Here is a 24,255-nt window from a genome sequence, read left to right on the forward strand (position 1 = left end):
GGCTGTTATCCCAGAGGGGCAGGATGGCCCACTGGGTGAATGTGCTGTATTGGGAGTGGAGGGATGGAGCTCAGCCTTGCTTAGCTCTTGGGTGAGCACCTGCTCCATGAAGTATCTCCAGAAGATGGAAATAAGCTGCTGGGGCCAGATGCTGTGCAGAGAATGTGTATGTTGGGGCAGAGCCATCTATCCCAGTTTCTGTCCCATGTAGTGCATGACCCACTGAGGCCATGTGCTGGGTCTGAGGGAAAGAGGCCAGGATCTCTTCTGCCCCATCCCTATAGCTGCTCTGGCAGCTTTCACATATTCCCAGCACTGTGTCTGATTCTATTGCTGTGGCTTTGTCATCGTTGTGAACCTGGCAATTGGGAATGTTCATGCATGCCTTCAGGTCCATCCCCCACCACCACATCTTTGACACACTCCAGGAGTTTGGGATGCCAGAGACCTTTCTTCACCTGATCCGGGAACTATACGAGGGCTGCAGCACCACCATCCGCTCAGTAGAAGGGGAGACCGCCGAGATACCGATCCGCAGCGGCGTGAAGCAGGGCTGCCCCCTCAGCCTGATCGTCTTCAACCTCGCCATGGAGCCACTCCTGCGGGCGATCTCCGACGGCGCCGACGGCTTCGACCTGCACGGCGAGAGGGTGAGCGTCCTGGCCTACGCGGACGACCTGGTCCTGATCGTGGACGACCCCGAGAGGCTCCAGGACATGCTTGACACCATCGGGAGAGCCGCGGACTGGAAGGGACTCCGCTTCAATGCCAAGAAGTGCGCGTCCCTCCACGTTGACGGGAGCAAGAGGGACTCAGTACTGACGACGGAGTTCCTCATCCAGGGCGAGTCCGTCGTTCCCCTGGCGGAGGGGCAGGCGTACCAGCACCTTGGCACGCCGACGGGCTTCCGCGTCCGGCAGACCCCTGAGTACACCATCCGGGAGATCCTGCAGGACGCTGCCAGGATCGACGCATCCCTGCTGGTGCCGTGGCAGAAAATCAACGCCCTGAACACCTTCCTGATCCCCCGCATCGCCTTCATCCTGAGAGGATCCGCCGTGGCAAAGGTGCCCCTCAACAAGGCGGACAACACCATCCGGCAGCTGGTCAAGAAATGGCTGTCCCTGCCCCAGAGAGCCAGTAACGAGCTTGTATACATCGCGCACAGGCACGGTGGCGCCAACATCCCCCGCATGGGAGACCTGTGCGACATCGCGGTCATCACGCATGCCTTCCGCCTCCTGACGTGCCCGGACGCTAAGGTGAGGAACGTCGCGACGACCGCCTTGCGCACCGTCATTGGGAAGCGAATTGGCAGACCTCCCTCCGACCGGGATGTGGCCACCTTCCTGAGCGGTTCCCTCGACGGTGAGTTCGCCCGGGACTGGGGCGACATCGCCTCGCTGTGGTCCCGCGCCCGCAATGCCACGCGCCGACTGGGGAAGTGACTGGGCTGTCACTGGGTATGGAGCGAGGAACGACAGGAGCTGGGAGTCCTGGTGCCGCTGATCGGGACGGAGGACAACACCATCGTCACCCCCGGAGCCAGAGGCGTGCTGGAGAGATCTCTGAAGGCCGCCGTCCACGCGCTATACGTGGACACCCTGAAGAAAAAACCGGACCAGGGTAAGGCCTTCGAGGTGACCAGCAAGTGGGACTCCAGCAACCACTTCCTCCCCATGGGCAGCTTCACCCGGTTCGCCGACTGGCGGTTCATACACCGCGCCCGGCTGAACTGCGTCCCCCTCAACGGAGCCGTCCGCCACGGGAACCAGGACAAGCGCTGCAGGAAGTGCGGGTACGTCGCCGAAACCCTGCCCCACGTCCTGTGCAGCTGCAAGCCCCACGCCAGAGCCTGGCAACGGTGCCACAATGCCGTCTAGGACCGCCTCGTGAAAGCCATCGACCCGCGCCTGGGAGAGGTCACCGTCAACCGCACCGTCCCTGGCACCGACAGCCCGCTGCGCCCAGACATCCGTCGTCACGGACGAGGTTGGAAAAAAGATCATCCTGGTTGACGTAACGATTCCATTCGAGAACAGGACCCCGGCCTTCCGTGAAGCCCGAGCCCGCAAGCTCGAAAAGTACGCCCCCCTGGCTGACACCCTGCGGACAAAGGGCTACGAGGTGCACACCGACGCTCTGCTCGTTGGGGCCCTGGGTGCCTGGGACCCATGTAACGAACGCGTGCTAAGGACCTGTGGGGTAGGCCGCCATTACGTGCGGCTCATGAGACGCCTAATGGTCTCGGACACTATTCATTAGTCACGGGACATCTACACAGAGCACATCACCGGCCACCGCCAATACTGAGAGTGAGCCGGGGAGACCTCGTGCACCCGCAAGGACTTTATCCCCTGCTGGACTTTATCCCCTGAGCCCTGAACCCACCGAACCTAACTGAACCCCACTACGTGAGGGTCACCCCATCCCCATTACCCAGCCCGCTTACTTATACCCATGACTGTCTGTACTTTCTGTATGAGTGATGGACCCTCACCGCTTTGTCGGCTGTATCTTGATCCCGCTCACCATTTACCCCCCCATTGGGGACATTGCAGTCTGTATATATTATGTGTGCTGCCCAACCCCAAAATACTAACATCCCCCTATACTCTGTATGTTACCCCCAATGACCAATAACTGACGCTTCAAATTTTCTGTATCGTTTCTTTTTAAATATTTTCTAATAAACTTTTAAATTTCTTGCAGACTGCCAAAATTGCTCTAGGGCATGTAACTCTGAGAAAGGAAACGGTGATTTTTTTTAACAGTTAATGTCTCAGCAAAAGCTGACTAGAATCTCATGGGACAGAGGGAAAGGTACTTCCTTAGCTCAAAGGGTTTCCCTGACAAATATTAAGGCATGCTGTGTATAACGGAGGTGTAAGAGCTTCTCAAAGGATCTTTTACAATGGAAGTGTTAGGCTAGCTAAATATAGGAGTTGCTATCAGCTCCTCCTATAATAATCCGTTCCATTAGTATCTATGACCTACATCTCTTTTCTCTTTGCCCAATGTAGGTTCATCTGGAGATGGAAGTATTGGCTTTGTCTTGTATCAAAATGACAATTTTTTCCAATCAAAAAATTACAAGACTCATTTTAATCATGCTAAACAAATTATCTCTGGCCATGTTGGTAGTAATGCAACAGTCGATGTTAAAATGATCTTCAACCCAAAGGTGAGTCCTCTTATAAGTAGAACTGAGAGAAAGGGCATTCTAGAGAATGTTACATAGAAAATGTTGCTGTTGCAGCCTCAATTATTTACCATTTCAATTGCCATAGCACCTACGGGCCACAACCAGATGTGGTAGGCACTATGCAAACATATAGTAAATGACAGTCTCTATCCCCCGAACGTTGTAGCTGTATTCATAGAAGGTATGAAGTTTACAGTTTTTAAAAGGCTCTGGAGCTTTGTTTATCTTTATTCTTTTTTGTCTTCAAAAGGACAACATAATTCTATCATTGTTCAGTTATTGGCGTGGGAGGGATGCCACCCAGACAGAAGACTTGTCTACACTTAAAAGTTCAGCTGCTTTAACTATGCTGGTATAGTTAAAATGGCAAAGCTGTGTAATGTATACTGGTATAAAAGTGCTTGTACTGGCATAGCTTTTTCCACTTAGGTAAAGTGAAATAAACTAAACTTGTATAAAGTGCCTTACACTGGTGGTGTTGGTAGTCCATCGGTAACAATGATGATGATATCACAAATCTCATCTGTGGCTACGCATATGACTCTGAAGTCCGAACCCTGATGCAGAGAATCAGCCGCACAGAGGTATGGGAAGGCCGTATCCATGATGTTTGATGATGCAGCTTTATGGCACCTTTCACCTGCAGCCTGGAGATGATTGTGTCACTCCTGCTTGAAATTATTGCATGCTTCTCTTGTCAGAGACCGCCAGTGAGTCCTGTTCTGAGTAATTTGCTCAAGTTCTTTGGGGCTAATGCCAGCCCACTGGAGAGTGCTCTTCAGGCTGTCTTTGAAGCACTTGTACAGATGACCCTTCTTTCTTTTGCCCTGCCTCAGCTCCTCATACAAGATTTGTTTTGGGAGGTGGTGGTCTTCCATTCTGATGGTCCAGTCCACCTCAGTTGCACTCTCAACAACTTTTCCTCGCTGCTGGTTATGTTTGCTCTCTCAAGGACCTTAATGTTGGTCACTCTGTCGTGACAGCAAATGCTCATTACTGAGTGGAGGGAGCGCATGTGAAATTGCTCGAGCTGTTTAATATGCCATCTATAGAGAGTTCATGTCTCAGAACTGAACAGGAGAGATGTTAGGACCACTACATTATAGATCTTCAGTTTGGCGGAGAATGGATGTTGTGTTGACTGAGGACTTTTGTTCGAAGTCGGCCAAGGGCCTGGCTAGCTTTACTATTCTAAAGGCAATTTCCTTGTCAAGGGAACCAGCACTGCAGGTGGTACTGCCCAGATACTTGAGCTGATCCACATTTTTCAACTTTGTGCCTCGGATGGAGATGGCTGGCACTGGGGCATTGGAATGAGGTGCAGGTTGGAACAAAACCTCTGTCTTACCAAGACTAATGGTGAGGCCAAAGAGCTGGGATGCTTCAGAAAATCTGTCAGCGATTACCTGAAGGTCATTATGTCTGTGAGCCATCAGGGCAAAGAGTGCTTCAACGAGAAGTCTCTCTGACGTCTTGGTCTTAGTGTTTAATCTTCAAAGATCAAACAGGGAGCCATTGAGTCGGTAGCGGATGCGTATCCCCTGAGCCAAGTCCCTTGTGGCAGGCTGAGGATGCAAGTAAAGTACAAGTTGAATGAAGCCTTGTTTTACTCCATTCGAGATTTTGAATGTGTCAGAAGAGTGACCGTTGGAGAGCACTTGCCCTGTCATGTGATCATGGAACTGGTCCTTCTTGGGCAGCCCAGTTTATGTAGAATAGCCCATAGACCCTCTCTGTTGACCATATCAAAGGCTTTGGTCAAGTCGATGAAGACTGCATACACGTCCATGTTCTGCTCTGAACATTTTTCCTGGACCTGCCTTACAACAAAAATAAGTCCATAGAGTGTACTTTACCTGGTGTAAAACCACACTGCGCTTCAGGCAAATTCTCCTCAAATATATTTGCAAAGAGTCTCTTCAGTAGAATGCGAGCAAGTATTTTCCTTGCTGTACAAAAGAGAGTAATGCCTTAGTAGCAGGGGCGGCTCTATGTTTTTTGCCGCCCCGGCGGTCCGCGGTCACGCGGATTCGGCGGCGTTTCTGCGGGTGATCTGCCGGTCCCGCGGCTTTGGTGTACTCGCCGCCGAAACCACGGGATCGGCGGACCTCCCGCAGGCACGCCGCCAAAGGCTGCCTGACTGCCGCCCTCACAGCGACCGACACGCCGCCCCCCGCAGCTTGCCACCCCAGGCATGTGCTTGCTGTGCTGGTGCCTGGAGCCGCCCCTGCTTTGTAGTTTCCACAGTCAGCTTTCCTGCCTTTGTTGTTGAACAGTAATACAATGGTAGCATTCTTGAAGTCTTGTGGCATTTCTTCTTCTTCCTAGATACTGCTCAAGATGTTGTGGAGCACTTCGGTAGCCTTTGGGCCTGCTGCTTTGTACAGTTCTGTTGGGATTCCATCCTTTTCGGATGCCTTACCAGAGTTCAGTTGTTTGATGGCTTTTGAGTCTTATTCAACTGATAGGTCTAGGTCCTCTTAGATATGTTTCTCAGGTAGTTGATCAAGGGCACATTGATCAGCTGTGTATACTAGCATAACTGCATCTACACTCAGCTTTTACTGGCATCGCTATTTTAGCAAAAAAATCACATCCCTAACTGACATAGTTCTGCTGGTAAAACTTCAGGTATAGACCAGAGCCTAAATCAGAAATTTGAGAGGGACAAAAATAGTCATTTCCCTACAGGAAATATAATATAATAAGAATATAATAAATTCTGGGAACAGGAAAAGGATAACATACCAAATGCAGCCCAACGTGCCTATTCATTTTTGGGTGTTACCTGAATTCTACTTGCTTTTTTTTTTTTTATCATATCCCTTAAACGCTGCCTTCTTCAGAGATAACTCCAAGTGCCTCTTGAAATAGCTGCATGTTTTGCCTCAATTGTCTTCTCCCCAAACTTGTTCCATATGTTTATTACCTTTTGCATGCAGTGGTCTGTGTGAATTTCCTATTTGATCATGATTTCTGAATTTTTAGATTACATTGTCACACTGTCTGGAATGGCTCAGGACCATGAGTGCCTACCTCAGGGCAGACTGTCAAAAGCAGGGAAGACACCCCAAATTGGTGGTGTGTTCTGTAATTAGACTTCACCAATCCAGTATCAAATGTGAACTCCCAAAGTACTACAATAGTCTTCTAGTGGAGTCACAAAAAGTCCCTATAGACACTTCAGTCTATCTTGCCACCCAGGCAAGCTGGACTATGTGATAAATGGTCACTTACACCGAAAATCACAAAACACCAGGTTACACTCAGTCCCCAGAGACCAGTCTCTCACCCAGGTCAATTTGCATCCTAGATCTCATACCAAAGACAAGACTGGTAGCCAATTCTATAGTAAACTAACTAAAGTCTTATTAGCTAGGAAAAACAAATGAGAGTTATTGAGAAGTTAAAGCCGGTAAAATATATGTACAGGTGAGTCACAGCCTATAATTCCAAATACTAGCCAAGATGTAGTAATCTGCCAGTTTCCCAAAAGTCTCTCAGGGCTACCCAGAGTAACTCTGGGGATCTCCGTCTTCTCATTCAGTTATTCTGCCCTGTTAGAATCCAGATAGACCAGAGATGAAGCATTCTTCCTTCTGTCCATACTTATGTCCTCTTCTCACAGAAAACAAACTGACAGGGTCCCTACCCACATGGGCTCTTTCTTTGACTGGCAGAGAGAGAGGAATGCATTTAGAGTCTTTGATCTCTGATCATCATACACAATGACCACTTGCCTACAAATGCACAGGAATTAGTGCTTTCCAGTTAAAGTTCTTTATTTGCATTACACAAGGCTTCTTCAATGTTTGGTATTACATTATAATAGAATACAAAACGGTGAAAAAATGCATGCAGCATCCCATTAGTTTTCATGAAGTTTAAACACCAAATGCATTCTTATAGATTTAACAATCACTTTGATTTACACTAAAACACAAGTGAATTGACCTGGCATCCAGCTATGCATTTTAAGTGTTCAGTAAGGCCTGGGATGTTGGCGTGAGCTGGCACCTTGTCTGCCAACGTCACATGAATTTTTTTCTGGAAGGTAACATTTGGCCTCTTCTTACAAGCCTTTCTTATCATGTGGCTAAGATTTGGAGGATCAAACCCATTAATGTGATGGATCAAGATTCACTATGATAGATCATAAAACTGGGTGGATTGGAAAATAAGTATCACTCATATTGATTACAGTGAATTAAACCCTATCTTTAGTTTCAGATTGGTTTTTACAATACAGCTGCATAATACTTTCTTTCATGTGAGCATTTCAAAGTCCTCTGTATATATTTGAAGTCCATCTATGATACACAAATAATGCAAAGGGCTGTTTTAATTGCAGATTTCTACAGATGTTATGCAAATGTAAAATTGCATGCTTTATTTATTAAAAGTATTAAACAGCCATATTTGGAGGAGAGGAGTAGGATTGCCAGTGGAATGCAGAAGTTTCTACCTCTTGGTTGTAGTGCAAACCCAATTCATTTTGGCAGCATTTATCTGATGATTGCTGTTTGGCATATGTGAAACAAGCTGGCCTCTATCCAATTCCCACTGGACATGTGTTTCTATCATAATTACCAAAACAATTTCAGCAAATTGGCAGCTTGTTGGCAGTCTCAACCATGGTGTAAATGGAGACTGAACTATCCTCTTACCCCTCAAATGGAAAGTTGAGGTGTATGGTCAGTTCATAAGGCTTAATTGTCTTCAACATAAGATCTCCCACGAAGTTGACTGGAAACTCTGCAAGTGTCTCAGTATATGTGTCAGCTTTCCCTTCAGAAAGAACTGTCTTTGCCAAACACAGTTTCATTGGTGTATCTTTGCAAGGTGTTTGTTACCAGTTTTTCTTCTTGTATTCCCAATCCACAGTATGATGCATCGGAAATGCTGCTGCACAATTATGCATGTGTCTTTTGGGATTACAGTGCAAATGACTGGAGCACAACAGGCTGCACAAAAGAAGGAAACAAAACGGAATTGAGATGCAGGTGTAATCACACTACTAGTTTTGCTGTATTAATGGTAGGACATTGTTTTTTAACAGCAAATCATTTGTCTTTTCTTCTCTGTTGTTGGTGGCTTTATAATAGCAGAACCTAAGTATAAGGCCTGTTCCAAACATACAGGACGATGCAGTCCCTGCCCCCAAAGAACTAATAATCTAAGAGGAGCAACAGAAGAGTGGGGGAGGGAGAGAAAACCATACAATCAAGATTTTTAAAAGATCAGCTATCCCCAACTTCCCCTTTATATAGACATTGCTAGTTGACCAATTTCTTATAGATATCATGGGAGAAGTAACGCTTGAGGGAGCATAGGGATTGACATATCAGACTAGTGTTTCACCTAGTCCAGTATCTTGCTCCTGACAGTGGCCAATACCAGATGAAAGGGAGGTGCAAGAAAATTTTTAGTTGACAATTGCAGAATAACCTTCCATAAGGGAAATTTCTTCCTAACCACTTTTAATTAGAGGCTGGATTATGTCCTGAGGCATGAAGGTTTATTTCCATTCTAAAATATAAAAAAAATTCCAACCTTATATAACTGAATTTTCTCATTATCCATATAAATGTCTAACCCTTTGGGGAAGTCTACTAAGCTCGTAGCCTCGGTTATATCTAGCATCAATGAGTTCAATAGATTGATTTTTTGTGTGTGGTAAAAATATTTATTTTATTCATTTTAAATTTGTTGCCTCTTAGTTTCATTGAATGTCCCTTTGTTTTAAAAACCAGAGAGTAATCAGGAATTAATGGCTTCTCTGTGTCATTCATTATTCTATATATCTCTGTCATATCTTCTCTAAACAAAACAGTTCCAGGGTGAAATCCTGGCCTCATGGAAGTCAATAATGGGAGTTTTGAGATCAACTTTCAATAGGGCCAGAATTTTACCCCTAATCTTTTAAATCTTTCTTCATAGGCAAGTCTTTCCATGCCTCTAATAATTTTCATCACCCATCTCTCAATTGCCTTTATGTACTATATCCTTGCTGAGATAAAGTGACCAGAAATTAAAACAGTTTTGCACCTAAGGGTGTAACTTTGAATTATGTAATGGCATTATAATATTTTCAATATTATCTGTACCCAGGCCTGCCGATGGGGGGGAGGGGGACGGGGACAAAGGGGGCAATTGCCCAGGGACCCGGGCGATTTAAAAGGACCCAGGGGCCCCCGGCCACCACCAGCAGCGCAGGGGGGTAAGGCAGGCTTCCTGCCGCACTTGCTCCATGCTGCAGCTGCTCCCGGAAACGGCCAGCACGTCCCTGCAGCCCCTGGGGAGGGGGTCTCCGTGCGCTGCTCCCGCCCCAAGCGCCGACTCTGCAGCTCCCATTGCTGCAGGGGCAGTGCCTGCAGGCAACGGTGCGCGGAGACTCCCTTGGCCCCCCGCCTAGGAGCCACTGCCAGAGGGGTGAGCTGGTACCTTTCGGGAGCCTCCCAAAGTAAGTGCCGACCCCCTGACCCTCTCCTGCACCCCAACCCTCTGCCCCAGCCTTGGGTGCACACCATGCACCCCTCCCACACCCAAACTCCCTCCCATAGCCCACCCCCCGCACCTCCCCGCACCCAAACTCCCTCCCAGAGCCCGTCCCCTCTCCCTCACCGAAACTCCCTCCCAGAGCCCACATCCCGTACCCCCTCCTGCACCCAAACTCCCTCCCAGAGCCTGCACCCCTCACCCCCTCCCGCACCCAAACTCCCTCCCAGAGCCAACACCCCCTCCCTCACCCAAACTCCCTCCCAGAGCCTGCACCCCGCACCCTCTCCTGCACCCCAACCCCCTGCCCCAGCCTGGTGAAAGTGAGTGAGGGTGGGGGACAATGAGTGATGGAAGCAGGGGGGATGGAGTGAGCAGGGGGCAGGGCCTCACAGAAGGGACGGTATGGGGCGTGGTCTCAGGGAAGGGGCAGGAGAGGGGGCGGGGCAAAGGTATTTGGGTTTGCGCAGTTAGATTGTTGGCAACCCTACCGGGTGGGCATGTCAAATTCCTGCCCGTGCCAGAAGAGCGTGCCCAGCAGTGCAGCCGGCAGCTTGCTGGGCACCAGTCAGTGCAGGCACAGCACCTCCCAAATGTCAGGCGGACTGCGTCAACGCGGGCGCAGCTTGTGCGTGCGTGGGGGCCCATTGACTGTTCTGCCCTGGGGCCCGGAATTGCTGTCGGCCGGCCTGTCTGTACCAGACATTATACATGCTAACATTTTGTTTGCTGCTTTTACTATAACTATACAGAGACAGGTTTTGATTTGCTGTCCATAATATTGCCCCGATTTTTTTCCCTACAGGTCACAATTAATTTAGAATCCAGAATTGTATATGAGTAGTTCAAATTATTTCTTCCAAGGTATATTGCATTTCTTAACAATGAATTTCATCTGCCATTGCGTTATACATTCACTTAGCATTGTTAGCTCCCTCTGAAGTTCCTGAAAAACTTCTCTGGTTTTGATTAATTTTGTGTGACCTGCAAATTTTGGCAGTGGCTAGTAGTAGCCATAATATTAAAAAAACACTATTATTCCCATGTCCAATCATCCACATAAATTTTAGAGAGAAAACTATCTCCCCCACAACATGCATACCCAACTAGCTGAATAACTTATTTATTTATAATCAATAAAAATTATTTTCTAGAGTTTCAAGATCAATTACAAATACGCAAAACCTCTAGAGATTGTCTCAAACATTGGTAGTGGATTCTCCATTGCTGGTCTGGTTATTACCATTCTGTTTCAAATTCTCACCAGGTAAGAGAAAAGACATAAAATAGACATTATCTGCAAAAATATTTTTATGCTAATTTAACATTATGCTGCTCTGAATATGGCCTGAAAAAAGTGAGTGAAGTCACTTTATAATATAGATAGATACTCTTAATATCTTACTATTGCACAGTATCAACAATATGTTAAATATGTTGTAAGCCTAAGGAGCAGTATTGTCTAGCGGTTAGAGCAAAGGACTGGAAGTCAGGAGACTTGGGTTGTCCTCTCTGTGCCACTCTCTTGCTGTGTGACCTTGAGCAAATCATGTAACCTTTCTCTGCTGTGATTTCCCTTTTATTAAATATGAGGATAACAATGCAGTAAAATTAATTACTAAAAGTCATTATGACAACTTATATTTGAAAATACTTTAGATTCAAAGAGAAGTGACACCACAGAGTTCGGAAGAGTATCTCACGGCCCAATTTGTGAGGTACTGAGCCCTTCCTATGAGATACTGAGTACTACTAACCCGCTCTGACTCACAAAATTTTACCCTAAGGTCCCAATCCTTCAAAGGGATCCACAGAAGCAGGCTTTGGTGACTGTGCAGATCCCGTTGAAGGATCATATCCCTGTGTCAGTATGAGTCCATTTGGATTCTGTACAGTTTTGGCTAATTTTACTTAATTATTTTTAAGACAATCAAAAGTAACAAATGACATTTCATTGTATAGACAATAGTATGATAGATATAGAGACTGATGCAGGATAGAAATTTATATTAGGAAAGATGGTTCTACGGGATTAAAAAGACTGAGAGAGAATGCTAGAAGCTGATGGTTTAAAGGTATCACTGCATTCAGGAGATAATATTTTCAAACCTTTAGTCTTAACACTCCAGTCCATATGGGCCAAATTCTGAAGTCCTTACTCAGTGCAAAACTCTCATTGACTTCCCTAGAACTTTTGCCTGATTAAAGACTAAGTAAAGACCTCAGGTTTTGACCCATTGTGTTTTGATACATGATGGAATGATGTATTTTGCTCTAAATGTGCAGCAGCTTCTATAAAACTCCCCTGAGACATCAGTGTATTAGTTAATATCATGTGATCTTTTCTCAGGCAATAGCCAAACTCCAACTCGCATAATGGCAGCTATCTTAGGTTAATGACAAAGACTGTTTCTAGGAGTTGTTCTGATCTTGCTTACACTAGTGTAGTTCAGGTGTAATTCCACCAAAGTCAATGGAGTTATACCCATGCCAGGAAGGAGAGAGTTTTTCACGTGCATTTATAAAATATGTTGATGTGCCCAGCTCCTTGGACCTCTAAGAGTGTTTAGACATATTTCTGTTACACTGTTTTCTCTCTCTTACACTGAGACTAACCAGCCTGAAAAGCAGCAGAAAAGTAAGGAAATGTGTCCCAAATATTGTACTAAGGGCCTGGTCCTGCAAGGTGTTGAGTGCCCTCAGTTCTCACGGAAGTCAAGGTGAATTTGATAGATAGGTGTGAAAATAAAAGTCATGTAGAACTCTTTGCCAAATGTTTATTGCCTTTTTTTGGCTTTGTAAATCTTAGTCAATCCAAGGTTTGTATTAAAAAAATGTTGCACACTCCCAGCTGACTTCTAACATGTTAAGAGATGCAGGAAAGGAGGAAATGTATCATAATTTCTTTTCTCGCTTTGCTACTTTTTTCTCAAATATGTATGGTGCTTACCAACCAATAGGAAAACACGAAAATTCTCAGTTACCTGGATGTTGGTGAGTCTCTGCACATCGATGCTGATTTTCAACATCATCTTCATCTTTGGAATTGACAACCCAAATGCCAAGAATAACATTACTGTTTCCACCAAAAACACCTTACCGGACTCAGACCTGGTAGATCCTCCTGAAAATGCCTCGTGTACTGCTGTAGCTGTCTTGCTGCACTATTTCTTGTTGGCAACATTTATGTGGACAGCGCTCAATTCTGCACATTTGTACTTACTGCTGCTTAAAACCCTGAGGCCCATTCCTGGACACTTCACTTTAATCATGTCAATAATTGGATGGGGTAAGAATTAGAGTCTCATATGCAGAGGGCTTTTCAAAATGTAAGTAGTGCATTCAGTGTAAGCTTTAAACATATTAATCCAATAGACAGAAAATGAAATACAGTCAGTTTCTTTGGGTTCGCTATGTGGTTTAACAGGTAGCCTACAGTTACTTCTTATGTCCTTTTACTGATTCACCTGCAGTTTACCAGCTCAGTCTGCTGTCACTGCATTAACATGGAGATCAGTAGAATTATAGGATATACATGGCATGTTCATTGTCACAGCAACTCCCGTCTGCTGCATGCAACCAGAATTTTGGCAATAGCTAAGGGCTTCAAGAATATTGTATCACCTGAAACAAAATTGTTTCTGATAAATGATTGCATTCTTGGAGTCAAATTCTGCCCTAGGAAGAGTATGTGAGATTCCCATTGATTTCAATAGGAGCCATTCATCCATCCAAAAGCAAAAATTGGCTTGTATTATTTATGTACTACTTCGTAATAAACATTTAGCACATCTTCAGAGCATAGCAATAAGCAGCAATGCTGCAAGATTAAGGGGAACTACTGGGAGAACTGAGGGAGGCAGGGGGTACCCACTGAATAAGACAGGAGTCTCTGGGACTCAGCTTCATTCAGTACAGTATTCTAAAAGTGTGCGTGAATATCTTAGTTGTCTTTGCCTCACTGAGTATGCAGCTGATGTGGGATACAGCTTTCTCGTGGTATCTACTAAATAGTTCTAGATTGTGAAAAGGGGCTAGGATTGCACAGTTGCTGTAAGAGAGCCAACTGCAGCACAGCAGAGGAGTTTGCTTTGCTGCCAGGATGTGGGGAGCCTCTAGAAGGCATGCACAGGAACTGATGCTCCACAGGTAAACTCAGTAAGGTTTGGCCCTGGGCTTCCCATAGATAACTTCCCTACTCAATCCCAAATCCTGCCTTTTCCTCAAGGCCACTATTGCCCCTTAACTGAGTGCAGGACAGATAGAAAATGGGCCTTAACAAGCCTTGAGGGTCTTAGCAGGTAGGTTTCCCCCTTATTTGGGTATTTCTGCAGAAGGGGGTGATCTAGACCTAGGTAATTAAACAATACACTACTGATCCCTCGATCTCTCTTGATCTCTCTCTGTGTCTATTAGGAGTGCCTGCTGTAGTGGTTGCTATAACACTTGGAGCTACCTATAGAGAGGGCAAGCAATTAAACTACCGACAGGAAGAGTTGTAAGTAAATGAATGATTACACCACTTGTTTTATTGTATCTTTAATGTGCAGCAACATTAATGCTACCCTGGATTTACTATGGCAGTAATTGTAACTAATTAATGAATCCAGTCCTGAACCTCTTAGTCCTTACCCAAGCAAAACTTCTGTTAAACTCAGCTGGAGTTTTGCCTAAGTAAGGACTTCAGGCTTTGGTCCTTTGTTAACAAATGCTGATTAAAGCACTGGCCAAAATTTGCCTTGAATGCTCAGGCACAACTCCTCATTGACTTCAGCGGCAACTGTGCATGCTCTCAGCCCCTTTGAAATTCAGGCCACTTATTTAGGTGCCTAAATAGGGATTTAAGTGCTTAAATTTAGGCATGTAGATTTTTAAATTTTGGCCTACATCACTAATGTCCACAATTACCCTATATTATTTGGTACCTGCTTTCTATATGACTGCAGCCACACCGTAATAGGCTGTCTTATAAAATATGCTGGGCTGGGCACGGTCTGTGATTGGTTCTAGTGGACCGTAAGTATGTAATCAGGGGTAGATTCTTTCAAGTGAGATGTAAAAACAAAACCCTTTCCACCTGGATCACTAAATATCCCATGGTGCTTTTGTCAAGATTTAGGGAGTATTAATGTTCTTATCTGAGATTACTGTTTGTTAAACAAAAACACGACAGTTATACTGTAACCTCCTCCTCCCTTCCTTGGCCCCACTTATCTGTTTCAGCTGCTGCCCCTTTCATCTTGCCATGAACATAGATTGTAAACTTTCTGGGGCAGGGGCTGTCTTTATACTACATGTATGTACAATCCCAAGTACAGTGGGGCTCTCTGATCCTTGATTGAGGGTTCCGAGGCTCTATTCTAATATAGACATAATAATAATAATAATTAATAAACTCCCATGTCCTGGTCAGATTCCAGTTTGGATAATTACATTCTGTCTCCCCCAAATTCTCCTGTGCCGTTTCAGTTTGCTAACATATTCTTCACTTCTCCTGGGGAGAAAAAAATTAAAAATAGCTTTATTAGTGCTGAATGTCTACAGTGCCCCATTCTAGATATGGCTGCGTTTCACTAGTGGGTGAGTGATGTCTATAAAGTCCTCTGGGATCCTTCAGGATGAAAGGTGGTGTATTATGTTATGGTTATGCATTTATAATATGTCTGCCAAATCTGTTGAAATGGTCTCTCTTTATGTTTAAGTTGCTGGCTTGCAGTCCTGGATGACAAAGGGGAAGTGAGCATAAAAAAGCCCATGATATGGGCATTCCTTTTGGTAGTGGCAGTCATCCTTCTGTTTAACATTATCATCTTTGTCAAGATCACTGTCTTTGTTATGTGGAAGGAGAACACAAATCTGACAAGGTGAGGGGATGGAAGAGAACTCAGAGCATTTAGAATATGAATATATGTTTTCTCTCATATGACATGGACTCAAACGTTTGACAGAAGGCTCTTTCATTTAAAAAAAATATATTTTCAAAGAAACTAGAATATCACAGAGTGCAATAGCCCTCACTATAAGAACACAAGAACATAAGAACGGCCGTACCGGGTCAGACCAAAGGTCCATCTAGCCCAGTATCCTGTCTACCGACAGTGGCCAATGCCAGGTGCCCCAGAGGGAGTGAACCTAACAGGTAATGATCAAGTGATCTCTCTCCTGCCATCCATCTCCACCCTCTGACAAACAGAGGCTAGGGTCACCATTCTTTACCCATCCTGGCTAATAGTCATTAATGGACTTAACCACCATGAATTTATCCAGTTCTCTTTTAAACGCTGTTATAGTCCTAGCCTTCATAACCTCCTCAGGTAAGGAGTTCCACAAGTTGACTGTGCGCTGCGTGAAGAAGAACTTCCTTTTATTTGTTTTAAACCTGCTGCCTATTAATTTCATTTGGTGACCCCTAGTTCTTGTATTATGGGAATAAGTAAATAACTTTTCCTTATCTACTTTCTCCACATCACTCATGATTTTATATACCTCTATCATATCCCCCCTTAGTCTCCTCTTTTCCAAGCTGAAGAGTCCTAGCCTCTTTAATCTCTCCTCATATGGGACGCATTCCAAACCCCTAATCATTTTAGTTGCCCTTTTCTGAACCTTTTCTAGTGCCAGTATATCTTTTTTGAGATGAGGAGACCACATCTGTACGCAGTATTCGAGATGAGGGCGAACCATCGATTTATATAAGGGCAATTATATATTCTCAGTCTTATTCTCCATCCCCTTTTTAATGATTCCTAACATCCTGTTTGCTTTTTTGACCGCCTCTGCACACTGCGTGGACATCTTCAGAGAACTATCCACAATGACTCCAAGATCTTTTTCCTGACTTGTTGTAGCTAAATTAGCCCCCATCATATTGTATGTATAGTTGGGGTTATTTTTTCCAATGTGCATTACTTTACATTTATCCACATTAAATTTCATTTGCCATTTTGTTGCCCAATCACTTAGTTTTGTGAGATCTTTTTGAAGTTCTTCACAGTCTGCTTTGGTCTTAACTATCTTTAGCAGTTTAGTATCATCTGCAAACTTTGCCACCTCACCGTTTACCCCTTTCTCCAGATCATTTATGAATAAGTTGAATAGGATCGGTCTGAGGACTGACCCTTGGGGAACACCACTAGTTACCCCTCTCCATTCTGAGAATTTACCATTAATTCCTACCCTTTGTTCCCTGTCTTTTAACCAGTTCTCAGTCCATGAAAGGACCTTCCCTTTTATCCCATGACAGCTTAATTTACGTAAGAGCCTTTGGTGAGGGACCTTGTCAAAGACTTTCTGGAAATCTAAGTACACTATGTCCACTGGATCCCCCTTGTCCACATGTTTGTTGACCCCTTCAAAGAACTCTAATAGATTAGTAAGACACGATTTCCCTTTACAGAAACCATGTTGACTATTGCTCAACAGTTTGATTTTCTCTGTGTCTGACAATTTTATTCTTAGCTATTGTTTCGACTAATTTGCCCGGTACCGACATTAGACTTACCGGTCCGTAATTGCCGGGATCACCTCTAGAGCCCTTTTTAAATATTGGCGTTACATTAGCTAACTTCCAGTCATTGGGTACAGAAGCCGATTTAAAGGACAGGTTACAAACCTCAGTTAATAGTTCCGCAACTGCACATTTGAGTTCTTTCAGAACTCTTGGGTGAATGCCATCTGGTCCTGGTGACTTGTTAATGTTAAGTTTATCAATTAATTCCAAAACCTCCTCTAGTGACACTTCAATCTGTGACAGTTCCTCAGATTTGTCACCTATGAAAGCCGGCTCAGGTTTGGGAATCTCCCTAACATCCTCAGCCGTGAAGACTGAAGCAAAGAATCCATTTAGTTTCTCCGCAATGACTTTATCGTCTTTAAGTGCTCCTTTTGTATCTCAATCATCAAGGGGCCCCACTGGTTGTTTAGCAGGCTTCCTGCTTCTGATGTACTTTAAAAACATTTTGTTATTACCTTTGGAATTTTTGGCTAGCCGTTCTTCAAACTCCTCTTTGGCTTTCCTTATTTCATTCTTGCACTTAATTTGGCAGTGTTTATGCTCCTTTCTATTTGCCTCACTAGGATTTGACTTCCACTTTTTAAAGGAAGTCTTTTTATCTCTCACTGCTTCTTTTACATGGTTGTTAAGCCACGGTGGCTCTTTTTTAGTTCTTTTACTGTGTTTCTTAATTTGGGGTATACATTGAAGTTGGGCCTCTATTATGGTGTCTTTAAAAAGCGTCCATGCAGCTTGCAGGGATTTCACTTTAGTCACTGTACCTTTTAACTTCTGTTTAACTAACCTCCTCATTTTTGCATAGTTCCCCCTTTTGAAATTAAATGCCACAGTGTTGGGCTGTTGAGATGTTCTTCCCACCACAGGGATGTTGAATGCTATTGTATTATGGTCACTATTTCCAAGCAGTCCTGTTATAGTTACCTCTTGGACCAGCTCCTGTGCTCCACTCAGGACTAAATCTAGAGTTGCCTCTCCCCTTGTGGGTTCCCGTACCAGCAGCTCGATGAAGCAGTCATTTAAAGTATCAAGAAATTTTATCTCTGCATTTCGTCCTGAAGTTAAATGTTCCCAGTCAATATGGGGATAATTGAAATCCCCCACTATTATTGAGTTCTTAATTTTGATAGCCTCTCTAATTTCCCTTAGCATTTCATCATCACTATCACTGTCCTGGTCAGGTGGTCTATAGTAGATCCCTAATGTTTTATTCTTATTAGAGCATGAAATTTCTATCCATAGAGATTCTATGGAACATGTGGATTCACTTAAGACTTTTACTTCATTTGATTCTACATTTTCTTTCACATATAGTGCCACTCTTCCCCCCCCCCCCCCCCCGCACGACCTGTTCTGTCCTTCCGATATATTTTGTACCCTGGAATGATTGTGTCCCATTGATTGCTCTCAGTCCACCAGGTTTCTGTGATGCCTATTATATCAATATCCTCCTTTATCACAAGGCACTCTAGTTCACCCATCTTATTATTTAGACTTCTATCTCATTGACTTAACATAGTGGGCCACATTCTGCTCTGTGCTACACTGGTACAAGAGAAGAATTTCGCCCTGTCTCTCTTTTGGCAGCAGTAGACTTTGCCCTTGGAAAATCTGATTCTTGGTCTCAAGTGTTACCTGGTGTCTTTCATAATTTTTCTTGCCCTTTTAAAAAACGTTCACTGATGATTTTGAGCATGACTTTCCTCCTTTACAACCCTTTTCCTTCGATGTTCATGAGGCTGAAATGTTCAAACTTGGGTAGGGTGACCAGATGTCCCGATTTTATAGGGACAGTTCCGATTTTTGGGTCTTTTTCTTATATAGGCTCCTATTACCCCCTACCCCCGTCCCGATTTTTCCCACTTGTTGTCTGGTCACCCTAAACTTAGGTTGCAAAAGTTAGGCACTTTAACAAGTTTTGGGCCCAATTCTCCTCAAAGTGCACTGGGCCTGATCCAAAGGGAGCCATTTCATTGACTTCAGTGGGCTTTGGATCATCCTTTAAACTAGTTTTATATGAGTGGTACTCCACTGATCTCAATGGATTAATTCCTGACTTACATTAGTATAAGTGGGAAAAGAATCAAAGCCACTGTCACAGCCCATTGAGAATTATGAGTGCTTATCACCCCAGGAGTCTAAAACCAGGCCACTTATTTAGAAGTCTAAAAATGTCTGATTTTACATAGTCAGATTTCAATATGTTGACTGTAATATATAATGCTGAATTTGGATGTCACTGTTATTCTCATGGCAAATGATGTTATATTGGAAAGTCAGATTCACAGTTACTAAAAGAGAATAGGAGTACTTGTGGCACCTTAGAGACTAACAAATTTATTAGAGCATAAGCTTTCGTGGGCTACAACCCACTTCTTCGGATGCATATCATATAAAAGAGAATATGCATTTATGTCAGTTGGAAAGAGAACTGTTACTTTTATTTAACCTGGAAAAGTGTTGCCTTCAACAAATGTTTACACCATTGTTTTAATTCCCGCCCCCCTTATAATTTTTAGAGATGAATCCAAACCCAAAACACCCTGATAATGAAATATCCTGCGACTTGGGAGAAGTTGGGATTCGGAGCTGAATCCAAACATCATTGGGGGCCTAGCTCTATAATAGGCAGAACTTTGTGGAAATTTGAATCAAAAGAAGAATTCTTCTAATTTAGTCCCATTTCTAATAGTTTTAAACAATAATAGTTTATTTTTTATTTTATTTTATTTTATTTTATTATTCCTTCCTGCTTTCTGCTGCATTGGCAGCTTTTTCTCTCTCTGTATCTAGTAAGGCAAAGTACCTCCAGCAGTAATCGTTCTGATGCTATTCTTATTAGTGCTTCAGAGCAGCGTAGGGAGATATCTCTTTTGATCTGCTCAGTTGAATTCTCTCTGTTCTGGACACAGCCTAGATTACCACTGAATAATCCTTAAATGCAGGACACTAAATAAAATGGTTGAATAAACCAAGACAATGAGTTGTTTTATCCATACATTTTTTAACACTTGGGAATGTTACTTTTTTTTTCTCCTCTAGCAATAAAAAGAAATCATTCAGAACGAAGATATTTGGCACTTTATCTATAGCTGTAGTGCTTGGAATCACCTGGGTCCTGGGCTATATGATGTTAATAAATCAAGAGGCAACAAATATTGTCTTCAGCATTTTGTTCTGTATTTTCAATGCCACCCAGGTACAGTATGTAGCTGTTTCAATACTGATGAATGAGACATTGAAAAAAATGCATCTCCTTTCCCTCCATAATCCAGTATCTTAGTAAATTGTTGGAAAACCATGTTGCTTCATACAGAAATTCAGAATCTTTGTTTAAAAATGGCTGTGAGTTGACATATATTATTCATAAAACTCTTCTGGTATTACTAGCTATTGTGCTATTTTATTCTGTAGGATGTGTAAGGTCATCACTGAAAAGACTTGTCCATATGTAGTGGCTTCTCTTTGTACCAGACCATACAAAAAGGGATTGTGAGAGTGAATATTAGGAAAAACTTAATTAGCTGTGGAAATGTTAGCCAAGGGAAGTTGTGAAATTTCCATTGCTTTAGAATCTTTAAAACTAGACCGGACAAAGCCCTAGAGAAAAGCACATGCATCTCTATCACTCATGAGCAATGTGGTCATGCTGGACTTTTGGCTTTAAACTTTACAGCATAGCATGAGAGTAATTTTTTGAAACCTAAAAATCAACAGAGCTTGGAAACAGCTGGCATAATGGCACTTCTATTTTTTTCCTCCAAAATCTCTGACTTAATTAAAAAAAAAAAAGGGGGGGGGGTGGAGGTTTGTCTTCATAGGAAGTTATACCAGTATAAGTAAGGCTAAGATTTAGACATGGGTATTTTTAGTAAAAGTAATGGACAGGTCATGGGCAATAAACAAAAATTCATGGCCCTGGCCTGTTCATGACTTTTACTATAAATGTCCCTCATTAAATCTTAGCTGCTCCTGGGGTACTGATGCAATGGGGGCCAGTGGCTGGCCCATGCTCCGGCAGTGGGGGCTGACTGCCCCTGGCCATCCGCTGCTCTGAGGCCCCTGGGGACCGCTGCTCTGACAGCCTCCAGGGCGGCCCCTGGGACCGCTGCTGCTTCGGTGGCTCTTGGGGCCAGCCACACCGGCTCCTTCAGGTACAAAGGTCACGTAGGTTCCAGAAAATCATGGAATCCGTGACTTCTGTGACCGCCGTGACAGACTCTCACCCTTAAGTATAAGGTATGTATGGTGTGTGAATTAAAAGCACTATATTTATATTGGTATAATTCCTCATGTGGACACACTTATTCCAGTAAATTTCCCAGAGTAGAAAAGCCCTTATTAACGATTTCATTCTTCATGGAAGAAAGGAGAGGGAGTTGTCACAGATCTGCACAATTTACTATGAATTAAGTCTCATTTTTGGTGCCACAAGTGAGATGGCGTTTGGAAGAAGCCACCACATTTTTTTCCTCAGTCAAGAAGGAACCTATGACAGCCCATATGTATTTAAGCTCCAGTGAGAGGGAGTCTAGTTCAAGGGAGCCAGTGAAGCCAAATGGCACCCGTGATCACAACTTGAACATCTGCACAATCTAGTGTGAGCTGTTTCTCATTCTGCTGACTCCCATGGGCGAGGCTTACTTTGTGGCCAGAGCTTGGAAGTTCCACCATTCCCCCCCCCCCCCCCCCCACATCTGACTCTTGAAAAGCACACAACAGTCTGCAGAAACTATTCATTAAAATTTCCCTCAGATGTTTAGTTTCTAAGCATTAAAAAAATTATTTGTTTCAGAATAATTAAAAATAAAACATCACACCCCTTTCCACTGGAGTTGAGTTCATTTTTAAACAATGCAGTCAACTGTCTAGCCCAGGGGTGGCCAACCTGTGGCTCCAGAGCCACATGCGGCTCTTCAGAAGTTAATATGCGGCTCCTTATATAGGCACCGACTCTGGGGCTGGAGCTACAGGCGCCAACTTTCCAATGTGCCGGGGGGTGCTCACTGCTCAACCCCTGGCTCTGCCACAGGCCCTGCCCCCACTCCACCGCTTCCTACCCCCTCCCCTAAGCCTGCCGTGCCCTCACTCCTTCCCCTCCCCCGCAGAGCCTCCTGCATACCACGAAACAGCTGATTGGGAGGGAGGGGGAGGTGCTGATTGGCGGGGCTGCCGGTGGGTGGGAGGCGCTAGGAGCTGGGGTGGGGGGGCTACTGACGTATTACTGTGGCTCTTTGGCAATGTACATTGGTAAATTCTGCTCCCTCTCAGGCTCAGGTTGGCCACCCCTGGTCTAGCCCATCTGTTTCAATGGTTCTGCTGTCTGTGAGAGCAGTTTCCCTGAAAGCAACTATTGACTGTATGGCAGATAGATATTAATTATTATTATTATTATTATCATTTGTATTACAGTAGTGGCTAGGGAAGCCAATCCTGAATCAGGGTCCCATTGTGATAGACATTGTACAAACACATAACAGTGAGACTATCCTTCCTTTCACTGAAGATCTTACAATCTAAGGCCAGGTCTACACTAGAAATTTTTGCTGGTATAGCGATGTTAGCTAGGAATGTGGGGTTTTTACAACATTTCGATACCAGCAAAAACCCTCATTATGGCAGCATAAAAGTGCTTTTGCCAGTATAGCTTATTTTGCTCAGGGGAGTACAGTAGTATAAGCTATATTGGCAAAAGCCCTTTTTTGCTGGTATAAGCTGTGTCTACACTAGGAGGGTTTTCCAATACTGCTATACCAGCAACATTTTTAAATGTAGACTGCGCCTAAGTAAAAATGATTGAAAGTAAAGTGAACGAGTTGACATAACCCAGAGGGATGAATCCCGAAGATGTGATATGTTTTTGCAATGGCTTAAAATTTTAAAGTCCTGTCTACCTGCAGTTTTAACTAATGACTGATGTAGAGTGTCCTATTTGGTGCCATCCTATGTTGTAGTATTGCAAGGAAACTCTCTTTTACCTATAGTATAGGGTCTTATATAACACATACTTAAGCAGTAGAGTGCAATACTGTAGAGGGCATCCAGTAGAGGGCAATACTGACAAATACATACAGCATTCTTGTAATACCACCCTGTATTTCAAGACATTAATGTTATGGTTAATAATTATAGCGGTTAGGGGACTAGTCTAGGACTTGGGAGATCCAGGTTCAATTCTCTCCTCTGTCACAGACTTCTTATGTGACTATGGGCAAATCTCTTCCCCACCTGTAAAGTAAGAGTAGGGTGACCAGATAGAAAGTATGAAAAATCAGGATGGGGGTGGGGAGTAATAGGCGCCAATATAAGAAAAAGCCCTGAATATCAGGACTGTCCCTATAAAATCGGGACATCTCATCCTAAATAAGGGTAATAGCACTTCCCTACCTTACAGGGATGTTGAGAGGATAAATACACTGAAGATTGTGAAGTGCTTTAAGATCTACCGATGAAAAGTGCTATATAAGAAATAGGTATTATCATCATTGCAATTATTCTTCAAGTCACATCAAAAAGATGGTCAATTTTACTCTAAGCTTTCATTTCATTTCATTACTCTGATTAACTCTGAGCTTTCATTTAACCCACAGGGACTTCAGATCTGTATTCTATACACTTTCAGATCACCAATCTTCAAGAAAAAGGTTACTGAGCTGTTTTCCTATGTCTCACTGCCAGATATACCGATTTCCCTGCATTCAAAGACTTATTATCTTTTAAAATTCCGTTATAAAAAACACACATACGAGAACTTCAAACCATCTGAGACCTTTTCAGAGGAAATCTCCTTTTCCAGCAATGATCAGACACCTACGAAGAATTAAAATGTAAAATCACAGCTTTCTGAGTTTGTTCTAGATAGAGATCATTGGTGTTTTGACTGACATGACCACCACTCTTGGAACAAGCACTGGGCACAGATCAGAAGACAGTAGGACAGCTCCCAAAAATGTAAAGCAGGATAACAGCTGTGCAGAGCTTATATGTGGCACTTTAATTGTACACAACTAAGAAAGTTCTTACACGGGAAGTTGAAGGTCAT

At 43.8% G+C, this 24,255-nt stretch overlaps 1 protein-coding gene across 1 annotated transcript in view; it reads left to right on the forward strand.

Annotated features, from left to right (window-relative positions):
- The window catches only part of ADGRG7 (adhesion G protein-coupled receptor G7), a 53,473-nt gene extending 29,436 nt beyond the window's left edge, over nt 1-24,037 (forward strand). Inside the window, exons 9-16 of the mRNA XM_065423582.1 lie at nt 3,024-3,184; nt 8,090-8,242; nt 10,858-10,970; nt 12,664-12,992; nt 14,120-14,201; nt 15,406-15,567; nt 20,256-20,412; nt 23,804-24,037. Coding sequence (XP_065279654.1) covers nt 3,024-3,184; nt 8,090-8,242; nt 10,858-10,970; nt 12,664-12,992; nt 14,120-14,201; nt 15,406-15,567; nt 20,256-20,412; nt 23,804-24,037 — 1,391 coding nt within the window. The remainder of the gene's footprint in view (nt 1-3,023; nt 3,185-8,089; nt 8,243-10,857; nt 10,971-12,663; nt 12,993-14,119; nt 14,202-15,405; nt 15,568-20,255; nt 20,413-23,803) is intronic.
- Nucleotides 24,038-24,255: the final 218 nt, after the last annotated feature.

The sequence above is a fragment of the Emys orbicularis genome, chromosome 1 (assembly GCF_028017835.1).
Source record: "Emys orbicularis isolate rEmyOrb1 chromosome 1, rEmyOrb1.hap1, whole genome shotgun sequence".
Lineage (NCBI taxonomy): Eukaryota > Metazoa > Chordata > Testudines > Emydidae > Emys > Emys orbicularis.